This window comes from Phocoena sinus, chromosome 16 (genome assembly GCF_008692025.1).
Source record: "Phocoena sinus isolate mPhoSin1 chromosome 16, mPhoSin1.pri, whole genome shotgun sequence".
Classification (NCBI taxonomy): domain Eukaryota; kingdom Metazoa; phylum Chordata; class Mammalia; order Artiodactyla; family Phocoenidae; genus Phocoena; species Phocoena sinus.
The window spans coordinates 10865457-10878365 of NC_045778.1; the positions used below are offsets into that span (position 1 = coordinate 10865457).

General features: G+C 37.9%; 1 protein-coding gene across 7 annotated transcripts in view; it reads left to right on the forward strand.

Annotated features, from left to right (window-relative positions):
- Positions 1-12909, forward strand: part of BMS1 (BMS1 ribosome biogenesis factor) — a 46018-nt gene that overhangs the window by 4029 nt on the left and 29080 nt on the right. For all 7 annotated transcript variants that reach the window (XR_004346270.1, XM_032608828.1, XM_032608834.1 and 4 more), the window contains 9 exons: positions 30-109; positions 3566-3754; positions 4391-4533; positions 5274-5395; positions 5707-5900; positions 6959-7098; positions 8894-9651; positions 9867-9968; positions 10875-11032. Coding sequence is in view for 6 of the 7 variants with exons in the window: in XM_032608828.1 (XP_032464719.1) it covers positions 30-109; positions 3566-3754; positions 4391-4533; positions 5274-5395; positions 5707-5900; positions 6959-7098; positions 8894-9651; positions 9867-9968; positions 10875-11032 (1886 nt within the window). In the remaining variant the exon portion in view is untranslated. The remainder of the gene's footprint in view (positions 1-29; positions 110-3565; positions 3755-4390; positions 4534-5273; positions 5396-5706; positions 5901-6958; positions 7099-8893; positions 9652-9866; positions 9969-10874; positions 11033-12909) is intronic.

Genomic DNA, 12909 nt, shown 5'->3' on the forward strand with positions numbered 1-12909 from the left:
AAGTAAAATTTTCATCTTTTCACTTATAGGTAAAAAGCGCAGACTCACCATTATTGAATGTGGATGTGACATTAACATGATGATTGATCTGGCTAAAGTAGCAGATTTGGTAAGTCATTGGGGGCAGCATGGGTTTCTGATGGGGATTTACAGCAATGTGGTAGGTTATTTATCCCATGTTGAAGGGAAGAAAGATTTAAGATTATTAAAAAAATGATGAGTATCATCAGGGATACAAAAGATGTGTTTGAATTGATGATGACAATAATTGTTATAGTAAAAATAGAATGTGCATAATGAAATGTATTCTGAAATCTAAAAGTAGACCGTAGGTCAGAGAAAACCTTTAATGAATGTAGCTAATAAAAACTCATTAAGATATGCATACATACATACAAGTTTATAATAGTACCATTTCTTGGACCCTTAGTAGGCACTGTGCTAACAGCTTTCTACAAATTTAGCTCATCTAATTCCCCAGTATGCCTTAGAGGTAAGTAGGTGTTAGCTCTAGTTTACGTATGATGAAGTCGAGGCTCCCAGGAGTTAAGCAGTTTTTCTGAGGATGAGAATTCTGCTCTTGATGGTGCCAGAAACTCTGTTCTTAATGATTATGATAAAATATGGATCTTTTTACCATATTGGGTAAAAAATCTCATGGATTACCCTTGAGAAGTTGTCAGTTTATAACAGAAAATCTGTACTGCACTCAGCATCTGGAAATTGTACAGCCTTGATTGCATTTACAGAAATGTTAATGTCTGTTAATTACCTTTAAAACTAGCAAAAATAGGGCTTCCCTGGTGGCGCAGGGGTTGAGAGTCCGCCTGCCGATTGGGGGACATGGGTTTGTGCCCCGGTCCGGGAAGATCCCACGTGCCGCGGAGCGGCTGGGCCCGTGGGCCATGGCCGCTGAGCCTGCACGTCCGGAGCCTGTGCTCCGGGAGAGGCCACAACAGTGAGAGGCCCGCGTACCGCAAAAAAAAAAAAAAAACTAGCAAAAATAAGCCAAAAAGGAAAAAAAATTAAACCGTATTGATTAGGAAGTGTGGGGTAACGGATACCTCGTTGGTTTTTTTTTTTTTTTTTTATTTAACACCTTTGAAGAGCTGTTTGGGACAATGAGCTACAGATTTTACCCTTTGACTCAGGAAGTCTCCTAAAACTAAAATAAAAAGTAATTTAATATAGATGTTACAGTTGTACCATCTTAATATCAGAAAATAAGTACCATTCAAATTTTGAATATGTAATGCTGCCATTAATAAAAATAAGTGTGTTATTGCCAACACAAAATAGTATAAACTTATTAAATCTTGTGTACTTGAAATGATTGAAATAGTTCAGCATGTCATTAGTTTCTCTTTTATGTAACATATATTGTATACTAATCTTAAAAGCATACACATATTAAGAAAGATGCCTTTCATATACATCTTTTTAAGATTTAAAAAGGAGCACATGCGTTTGGTAAGATATTCAAACTGTGCTACAGGGTATGCATGATGCATGATTTTGCTTTCCTTGCTCTGACCCCTAGTCTCTCAGTCCCCCTCAGCAGTATTTTCCAGATACATATATAAATAGACATATAACCCTTTTAAAGCACACAGTTTATCATACACAGTGTTCTGTGCTTTGCTTTCTTTCACTTAGTATGTCTTGGAGGTGTAAAATAAGCACTAAGTTCAACCTCATTATTTTTAAGTATTCTGTTGTATGTACCATTATTTATTTAGCCTAGCTTAATGTTTTTTTATTTTTATTTTATTTATTTTTGGCTGCAATGGGTCTTTGTTGCTGTGTGCGGGCTTTCTCTAGTTGCAGCGAGTGGGGGCTACTCTTGGTTGCGGTGTGCGGGCCTCTCATTGCGGTGGCTTCTGTTGTGGAGCATGGGCTCCAGGTGTGTGGGCTCTAGGCGCGTGGGCTCTAGAGCACACGCTCAGTAGTTGTGGCGCACGGGCCCAGTTGCTCCACAGCATGTGGGGTTTTCCCAGACCAGGGCTCGAACCTGTGTCCCCTGCATTGGCAGGCAGATTCTTAACCACTGCACCACCAGGGAAGCCCAGCCTAGCTTAATGTTGATTGCTCTGTTCTGGGTCATAAAGCTTCCTAAGTCACAGTGAAGGCACACAGTACGTGGATTCGCGCGTGTGTGTGCACGCATGCACATGTATGAACATTGGAGTAATAGAGGCTTTACTTATCTTCAGTCGACAAAGATTGTCAGCTCAGGGACTGTTTGCCACCCACCTGTTCTTCTGACTCTACAACCGATTGCTTGCAACTTGTCACGCCATGGTATCAAATGGGGTGTAGGAATACTCCACAGCCAGCCCACACAGCTATGCTTCCTCACGATGCTCAGTGGTCCACCTTCATGTATTTTGTGCTTTAGGATTATGAATGTTCCCTAGTTTAATCAAAGATTAAGTTTTTCTTTTCTTTTTTTTCAATTATTTTTAGTTAGCTACAGAAAGATGAGGACAGAGATGTCTTAAGTCGCTAGGAATCAACTATGAAATTGTTTTGCATGTTTGAAGAGTATAAATTTTAAAAATTGGTCTTATGTACTTATATTTTCTTACAGATTACCATCCATGACTATCCTTTGACTCAGTTCTGAACTGGTAGACTTTTTTAGTTTCTGAGCAATTGCATGTTACCAATTAACTTCTAAGGTAGAGCTTTCTTACTACATACTCCCAGTGGAAAACTTTTTTTCCCCTGAGGAGATTGCAACAAAAATGTTTGGCTTTCTTCATGTTTTTGATGCTTTTTTTCATTGATTACCACTTCCTCCCATTCTTTTGGTTATCAGAGATCTGTTATTTGGTTTCCTTGTTAGAGATCTGTTATTTGGCTTAAGAACACCTTACAAAAAACTTTATTTCTTGGGCTTCCCTGGTGGTGTAGTGTTTGGGAGTCTGCCTGCCGATGCAGGGGACGTGGGTTCGTGCCCCGGTCCGGGAAGATCCCACATGCTGTGGAGCAGCTGGGCCTGTGAGCCATGGCCGCTGAGCCTGTGCATCCAGGGCCTGTGCTCTGCAACGGGAGAGGCCACAACAGTGAGAGGCCCGTGTACCACAAAAAACAAACAAACAAACAAATTTCATTTCTTGAAGTGAGGACTTTTCAGGTAAGGGCCAAATTAGATCTGGTCCTTTCTGAGTTATTTCTCATATATGCACATTCTTGAAACATGGTTGAGACTGTGTCAAGGTTGCCTTTTAGAGCAAGTCAAAGGATAGTGTTTTCTCTATCATGGTGATTCCCTAAATAATCATTTGATTTAGTCTAGAGCAGGAGTTGGTGAAATTTTTCTATAAAGGGCCAGATAGTAGATATTTTAGGCTTTGTAGGTCCCAGTTTCTATTGCAATCACTGAACTGTGGTTGTAGCACAAATGTAGGTGTAGACAATATGTAAACAAGTCAACATGGCTGCGTTCCAATAGAACTTTAGTTATAAAACAAGTGATGGACCAGATTTGGCTCATGAGCCATAGTTTGGTGATGGTCTATTTTGGGTAGCCTCCTTGAGAAATTGTGTCTTCTGTTTTTAGGTTCTGATGCTTATAGATGCCAGCTTTGGGTTTGAAATGGAAACATTCGAGTTCCTAAACATCTGTCAAGTACATGGCTTTCCTAAAATTATGGGTGTTCTCACTCACCTAGATTCCTTTAAATATAATAAGCAACTGAAGAAGACAAAGAAGCGACTAAAACACAGGTTCTGGACAGAAGTCTACCCGGTAGGAAGCGAATTAGTTATTGAATACTAACACTCTAATCCTTTAAAAATAGAATGAGTGGGAGAGATTAACAAACATCTTTACAGGATCACCTCCTTAGTTTCCTTATTATATCTGTTCATAGTCCCTAGAATATTTCCTTGAGATAGTCTTTATTCTGGGCCTCTTGATGTGTCTCATTTGTCTCTGCATCCCCCAGCACCAGGCAGTGTCTGGCTCTAAGTATTTTGGATTTGTAATTTAATAGAATTTGTCCAAAGTTTTTCCTTGTTACAGGACCAGGAACTGTAGCACACACATACTGCCACTCCTTCCTCTCCCCCATACTACTGTGTTGTGTCCCATCGGTCATAAAATATTTTCTGTGCCCTGGAGCCTCACTGTTCCTTATGTATCCATACTCCAGATAGACGCCACTGCTTGACTTGAAACTAAATATATTTGCAGTTCTGTCCGTACAAAGCCCTAAAAAGATGAGTCCTGAAAGAAGCCAGAGAAGTTCTGGAAGCATTGGCACAGTGGGTCAATAGAAGTCTCCCTTTCTTAGGATTGCTTCTTATTTAAAGCCCTTTATTTTGGTGCAGTGTTGACAAGAATTTCATTGAAATTTAATTTTTTGTTTTTCTTAATATTTAGGGTGCCAAGCTATTTTACCTTTCTGGAATGGTACACGGAGAATATCAAAACCAAGAAATTCACAATCTGGGCCGTTTTATTACAGTTATGAAGTTTAGGCCTCTTACATGGCAGACTTCTCACCCTTATATTCTGGCAGACAGGTAAAAAGTGAATGCAAACTTTTTCTTCCTGACCCATATGTTTCAAGGCTAAAAAGTTTGGAAAAGAACAATAATAGAGCTTATTTTGTCTTATTATTGAATAGTGGTGAGAGAAATGTACTTGATGGAAAATATCTACTTTTTTTGTATCATTACTTAAAGATGCTGTGGCTTCAGGAGTAAAGTACGAAATGTTTAGAAAAATGTGAGGATTCTGAAGCATTTAAGGCTACAGGATGTGGGCCCCATCCTGCATTTTTATCCTTAATTTTCAGTGATGCTGCCTTTGGACTGTAGTGCTCCAGTCACTCAGATGTGCCCTTTGCTTTCCTTCCTTTATGCTTTTTTCATATATTTTGTCAGTCTGGAAAACCCTTTCTCCACCTGCCAAAATCCAAGCCACACTAAAAAATCCAGGTCAAAGCTTAATCTTCTTCCATAAATGGTTTTTCTGGATATGTTCTCTACTTTTCCTCAACTCCAGGGCCATGTTGTTTCCCATTTTTGGTGTCTTGCTTGTGGAATGTGTATCCTGTAGAGCCTGAGAGAGATGCAGTCATGTGTTTTTCCCTTTGCCCCTGGTAGATGGTGAACTCTGCTCCCTTATTTCTGTATTTTCTATACTTTTCTAAACAATATGTGTAGTGGATTACTGAATGTGATGAATCACTGAAATGTGAAGAGAGGTACAAGAACTATGACATTTATTTGTGCCATATAATTGGATTTTATTTTTCTAGGATGGAAGATTTGACAAACCCAGAAGATATTCGAACAAATATCAAGTGTGACCGAAAGGTGTCTCTTTATGGTTATCTAAGAGGAGGACACTTGAAAAATAAAAGCCAAATTCACATACCAGGTATCCTTTTGTTGTAAAATATACTATATTTGTAAAACTCTTGGGATGACTTCATTTCTCAGGAAAACTGAAAAATGGCCAAACAAGATAGAGCCATCTTCCTGGAGGTTTTAAGAGTTAACTCAGCTCTGCATTGGCCACCCAAGGTGTTGAGTTGACCAAATTTCCTCTGCTCTGATGGTGTTTAGCTAAAGAGATACAGTGCTAGTGTCAAACTGTGCCCTTGTTGCGGTTGAAGCCTTCCGACCGTGGGCCATTTCTGCCACCAGTCACTTGTCAGCTGAAGCTATCTTCCTGTGTCTGTCTTCCAGGTGTAGGAGATTTTGCTGTGAGTGACGTCAGTTTCCTCCCAGACCCCTGTGCCCTTCCTGAACAGCAAAAGAAGCGCTGTTTAAATGAGAAGGAGAAGTTGGTGTATGCACCTTTCTCTGGAGTTGGTGGTGTGCTGTATGACAAAGATGCGGTCTATGTTGACCTTGGGGGCAGCCATGGCTTCCAGGAATCGGTGAGAGGGAAGTCACGGGAAGTTATGTAGTCACCTTTTATTTACTGAAGCTTTTTATCTTTAGTCATATTTATGATAAAGGCCACAGTGCATATTGTAAATGTTCAAAATACTTAAATTGCACCAAGCAGAAAGTAAAAGTCACAGCCTCCATACCTCCCTGCTGCCGAGACACACAGGGGATCCCATGTCCCCAATGTGAGCTTTGGAAGCAGTTTGGTTCCTGTACTTCCCATTTCTCATCATATAAAATCAATATGTTTTCTAGCTCTCTTTGGTCATTCTCTTTTTTTTTTTCTGTTTTTCTCTAAACATATACATATTTATTTAGATTATATATCTAAATTATTATATATTATTTGCAGATACCATATATATGGTATTTGTGTGTTAGAAATAGTATTTGCTATATGGGATCCAACTGTAAATGCTTTTGCAACTTTTTGAGGGCACCTAAGAATATGTGAATCTGTTTTTCCCCTGTTAGTATTCATAGAACTGCTTCAGTTTTTTCATAGCTGTGTAGTATTTCATCGTATAGATAAACTTTGTTTACTGAACCAATCCTTGGAGGGCTATGGGGCTCAGTCCCAGTTTCCCCTGGTTTGAGCAAGTACTATAGTGAGTGCCTTCGCACATGCAGCTTTGCCCACTGGGAGGGGTCTTTTTATGCAGTAAATTCCTTGAAGTGCAATTTTTGTATCAAAGGTAACAGATTTTTAAAAAATAGACTCCAGATTTTTATTTCTTTGACTGTTCTGAAATGGGGTTTTTCTGTAAATGCTTTCTGTAGCATTGGCAACACAGTATTTAGGTTATCAGACTGTATACCCCATGTACTTTGGAAAAGTTTAATGAGGACAGAGATCAATTTTAGGCCTTGTAAGAATTCTTCTTTTTCTTCGTCTTCTTTTTTTTTTTTTTTTTTTTTTGAGGCAGTAAGAAAGGTTCTCAGGAACTGTGTTTAAGGTAATTTTGGGAAACTGATTGAAACCAGTGTATTTTTCTTCAGAATCCTTGTGCATTTCTCACTTTCCCTTTCTTGGTGGCCTTGACAGGAGGAGGTGAGGCCCACCCATGAACTGGTCCAGAGTCTCATTTCCACCCATTCCACTATTGATGCCAAGATGGCTTCAAGTAGAGTGACACTGTTTTCTGATTCCAAACCACTGGTGTCAGAGGATATAGATAATCAAGGGTAAGTGTGCTGTTTTTGTGTTCTTAAAAAAAAAATTATATTACATAAGGTTATGTCATACATCATTCAGCCATCATAAAACGTTTTGGTGGGATTCATTCCAGGTTGTTTGGTTTTGCTTTTTGCTTTGTACATGCTTGTATTTCTGAGGGCTCTTTACTTACGTGACATTACATGGAAGTATTTTCTTGAAATCATATGAAGGATTCAGTTTTTTAACAAACTCAGAATATTCCTTAAATTTCACAAAACCTTTTCCATAGGTTGCTTTTGTTTCTTAGGAGTCTTGAGGCCACTTGGCTTTATTTTAACGGCCAAAATAACAAGCAGAGTCAGGGAACTTTTTCAGGTTGCTGTCCAGAAGCCACATACCTTGTCTCTAAAATTTTTACTTAGATTGTGTTGTAATATCTCCTGTGGCTTAATTTCCACTAATATAGGGCTATGTGAATTATTATCAGTCTGGGTTGGGAATTTGTATATTTATACATAGTGGGTATTTTGGTTTTATTGTAGTGGTTTATGACTGCCAATAAAAATTAGTCTGAAAATGATTGAGATCATCTGATTTATCATTTATTATAAGTATATACAAAAGCAGGAAAAATTTTTTGGAAAAAATCATCTGCTGCCCTCTAACTAGCAGATGGTATAGCATGGTAATTAAGTGCAGTGGGCCTACTAGTTTGAGGAAATCAATTAATTTCCTGATACCTCACAGGAGTTGTGATGATTAAACACAATAGTGCACATAAGCTACTTATCATGGTGCCTGACAGATAAGAAGTATCACTAAAAGATCCCTGTTATTACGATCATTATTATTAGCTCTTTTCATTTTTGAGCATTCCTGTAATTATCCTTGTGTACATGGGTACTCTAACATAGTTACAGTTATAATACAGGTAAAATTTTTATTTCTATATTGTGAACATTTCCTTTTTCTATATAGTTCCTCATATATAGTCATCATTTTGTTATTATTGATGTATTCAAACTTATCCATTCTCTTTTAGTACAATTTTTAGTATTTTTCTAATTTTTTTTTTGCAGTTTTATATAATACTGTTACATTAAATAGCTTGATAGTTTTTTATTTCATCCCATATTTTTGGCATCTTGATGATTCTTCTTCATCAAGCATTGCATTGGTGATTTCAAAATGGGAATATTCTTAGTTATTCCTTCTCCATTCGTTAGCTGGCATTCTTTAACAAAGAGCTTTCACCCCTTTATTTTAGTATCACTGTTGACGAATGGAGTTTTTAAAAAATATTTGTTATTATCCCATTACTATCATTAGTCTTTGTGATGCTTATATTGTCCCTTCAGTCTGTCTTCTGTGTCCTTTTGGCGTGTCCCTGTTAGTGCTTGAGCATTTTTTGCTTTCTGACAGCAGGATGTTCCAGGCTTATTTTGTACTTTCCCTGTCTTGGACCTGCAGTCAGCCATTTCTCTAAGGATCATCTGTTTCAAGCTTGGAACTAATGGGTCTTCTAAAAGATCTATTAAGCACTCACTTCCCTTTTGAGCAGTTTCTTTCTAAAATTAGACGTTTTTTAATAAAGGTTATCTCTTTATTTTCTCTATAAGTTCTTTTGTAGAGTGGTGTTATGGAAATATGCATGAGTTTGCTTATTAACTATTCCAGTATTTATCACATCATTCCTTTATATGCTATGTCATTTAAAACCATTCCTTGACATTATTTTCTATTTCTTTGCATATTTATTGACTTGCAGATTAGCTTGTTATTGTACAAACAGAATTATTTTGCATTTTCTCTTTAATATAGGCTGTGGATGCCAAAAGAGGAAAAGCAGGTGGATTTAAAAACTGGTCGAGTGCGTCGGAAAGCCATTTTTGGAGATGAAGAAGATGATTCCGGAGATAGTGATGATGAAGATGATAAAGAAATGTCTGAAGGTGACAGGTTGGAAAATAGCTCTAGTGATGATGAAACAGAAGAGGGGGAAGATGCTGAAATGACTGGTAAACAGTATATGTCTGGTAAAGGTATCAAACGGCAAAAACTTGAGATGGAAGAAGACGTTGAGGTGGATTTGCCAGCGTTTGCTGACAGTGATGATGACCTTGAGAGAAGCTCAGTAGAAGAAGCAACAGAGGAAGCTGATGAAAGCATTGAAGAAGAGGATTCCACTGCAGAGGAAGAGAGGGATATTTTAGAATCAAAAGCTGTTAGAGAAGGTGGTAAGCCAGGACTGTTACAAACTAATGATCTGAGTGATAGTTTGAATCTGGAGAAGTCTTTGACAATGAAAAAAGCAACCCTCACCACTTCAGATTCAGGTCATTGCACAGCTGAAGAGGCATTTGCATCTGAAGATGAATCTGAAGAAAACTCTCTCAGTACAGAGGAGGAGGACTCAGAAAATGAAGAGGTTATTAGGAAAAAGTTTCCAGAGCCTTCTCAAGTGGTCAGTAGTCAGAAACTGGGGTCAGAGAACTTAATTGATGAGACCAGTGATATAGAAGACTTACTCAGAGAGGAAGATTATAAGGAAGAAAATGACTATTCCACAGAAACTTCAGGTATGCTTAAATTTAATTTAACTGCCGTTACAAACTTGGCACTGAAAATGTTCTACAAATAGAATGTCTACCATTGGGGATCTGCTGTTTTGGAGACTTTGTTAACTGTTCAAGTATTACACCTCATTAAAGGATTTCAGGATGAATGAGTGATGAGCTTGAAGCAGAGAGGACAGACAAGCAGACTTAACTGATGTCTGTGTTGGTCCTTTCAGGTGCCCTCAAGTGGAAGGAAGACCTTTCCAGGAAGGCAGCTGAGGCCTTTCTGAGGCAGCAACAAACAACTCCAAACCTTCGAAAGCTCATTTATGGGACAGGTAAAGGAGCTCTGGTTCAGATCTAGAAATATTTTAGTTTCTTAGACTATTTTCTGAAAAGGAGATGAAGAAATTGGTTAGAGGATTTGGGTGGTACTTTTGATATCCATAAGATATTCCTGGGCGTCATAGTTTATATTTGGCAGATGTTTTTAATCATCAGCTCATGAGGACCGTAAATCAGTTGTACGAAGTAGATTTATGGGTTTGCCATAAAACTTTTGATAAGAATAGTCTTCATTATGCCGTTTTGTACCCCCTGTAGAAAATCCTTCATGAATTTTTTTGTAGAATTTAGTACCAGAAAAATAATTCTGCCTGAAAAGGTGTTTTTTCCTCTCTGAGAATGAGTGCTCTGTATTACTCCTTCTGTTTTTTCCTTTCGCCTTTCTCCTCTGATTTTATATTTTATTAAATTTGTCTATATGTTCTTTTTGGAAAGAGCTTGACTCAGTAATGCAAAAAATAAAGTGGTGAACCTGATATTGTGGTCCCTATTTACTGTATGGTTAGAACAAGGCCAAGGAGTATATGTGAGGTAGGAGCGTGGAATCGGGGGTTGGTATTTACTGACTTCCATTCAGGTTTTGTCTAAGTACTCTTAGTGATTAGAGACTCAGCACTCTTCAAGAGAAACTCTTTATTATAATTGAAAGCTCTGTCTTTAAATGTCCCCTCCCTGCCCCATCCCCCAGTATTCTCCCTCCTCAATGGACACTTTGCTGCTGCCTTGCAGGAGGGCAGATGTCCTCCAGACCTGCTCAGCAGTAGTTCCATGGCCTTTCTGTGTCTGTGGCTGATGTGCTCAGGGGCACACACCATACCTACTGCAAACAGAGACCCTCAGTCCCTAGTCCTCTAGTGGGTGGATTTATTCTCACTTTTCTATCATGGTGGTCTCTTTAGTGACAGAGGATAACGAAGAAGAAGATGGTGATACCAAGGAAGAGCTCGGAGGGTTGTTTCGTGTCAGCCAGTCTGCCAGCGAGTGTAAGCACAAGGCTGACTCTTTGGACTGCTCCAGATTTCATGTGGAGGTGCCCCATGATTGGGATTTAGAGGAGGTGAGGCTGAATATAAATAGTGTGTTTGACTTATGAGAAAATTAGGGAATATTTTTAAAAGATTATGTGATTTCAGTATTGCCTACCTGTTATTTGCTTCTTATTTTTTGTGTTTTTTTTTAACATCTTCATTGGAGTATAATTGCTTTACAATGGTGTGTTAGTTTTCAACTCTTAGTGTGAATAGTATTGTTAATCTTTATTTTGAAGCATTGCACGTAGGTTTTCATACATTTGAGATACTTTGTGTTTTATAACTAGGAGATACGTAGTATCCCTGAGTTAACATTTATAATTTCTACTATTTGTAAGCAAACAGGAATCCATGACACTGGTAAATTTTCTTCCCCCACTCATCACCCTGTAGTCACACTAGAGAATTCATTCAGTTCTTAAACTTGCCAGGTTTAATCCCATCTTAGACCTCTTGTCTTCTGTTTTCTTTTCTGAAATGTTCTTCTGATCTTCCCAAGGCTGACTTCTTTTGATCATTTGGTTTAGCTGAAATGTCACTCCTCAGGGAGGCCCAATGACTATCATATTATGTATTTTAATTCACTGGGTAGCACTTGTGCACTTTACGAGATTTTTATGTAAGCATTTTTTGGGTAAAATTTAATACAGATTATAGAAAACCACATAAAAGTAATTGTTTAACTTAATGGATTACTAGGTGAGTACCTCTGTAACCACCATGTGTCCATCCTAGTCATAGGCCTATCCTCCCTGCAGAAGGAATCACGACTCTTATGGTAATCATTTCCTTCTTTTCTTTATAATTTCATCCTTCAAGTGTGTATCAGTGAACACCAAAGTTTAGTTTTACCAGGTTATTTTTGTTTATTTTTCTCCATGCCTTCTAAATCTCTCAATCTACAATATTCCCCTCCACCCATCTCTTTTTTCCTTACCTTTTCACTTGTTTAAGAAACCAAGTATTTGATGTGTAGAGTTTCTCATATTCTGGATTTCCTGGGCGCGTTGCATCCCTATGTGCGGTCTGTCAGACTTCACTCTTCTCTGTATTTCCTATAAATTGGTACAGAGCAATACCAATAGAATTGTCTATGGTGATGGGTAAAGAATTGGCTTATGTGGCTACTTGTGGCTATTGAGCACTTTAAATGTGGCTAGTGAGACAGAAGAACTAAAATTTTAATTTTATTTAAGTTTTGTTTAATTTTAATTAGAATTTAAATAACCACATGTTGTAGCTACCCTCTGGACAATGCATCTAGAAGTTTGATTAGATTTAGGTTTGAGGTTTTCGTTTTTTGTTTTCAGATTTTTTGGCAAGACTGCTTCCTAGGTGGTGGTGATTTTTCATTAGGAGGCACATAAAATCATCTTGTGATGTTAGCTATTGATGCTCAATGCCTAGATCCATTAATTTGTTAAGGATGTAAAATGGTGATATTTTGTTCAAATTCCTCTTGTTAGCTGGAATACTTCTATAAAGAGAAACTTCTCATCTACTATTTGGTTACCCAGTTCCATATAAGCAGTATAAATGCTTGATTATTTTTATCAGTTTTCAGAACGATTCCCCAAAGGTGACTCTTTTTTTTTTTTTAAGTTTTTTTTTTAACTCATGAATTTAAATATAGTTGATGTGTTTCCTTTCACTGCACTTGTTATCCTTGCTGATGATCATATTTATCGCATCTGTGACCAGTGAGAGTCTCTTCAAATTGGCTCCTGAGTCCTTTTGACGTGATCCTAGTAGTCCTTAGATTGCTTCATTGCTGTCTGATATGATAAGGTGTTCCAGTATCGTCTTGTACATTTCTGATGCCAGACTTGGAAACAGCCATAAGAAGTCCTGATTTTCCTTAGTACAAAATGGTATTTCAACATCACAGTCTAGGTCTATGTAT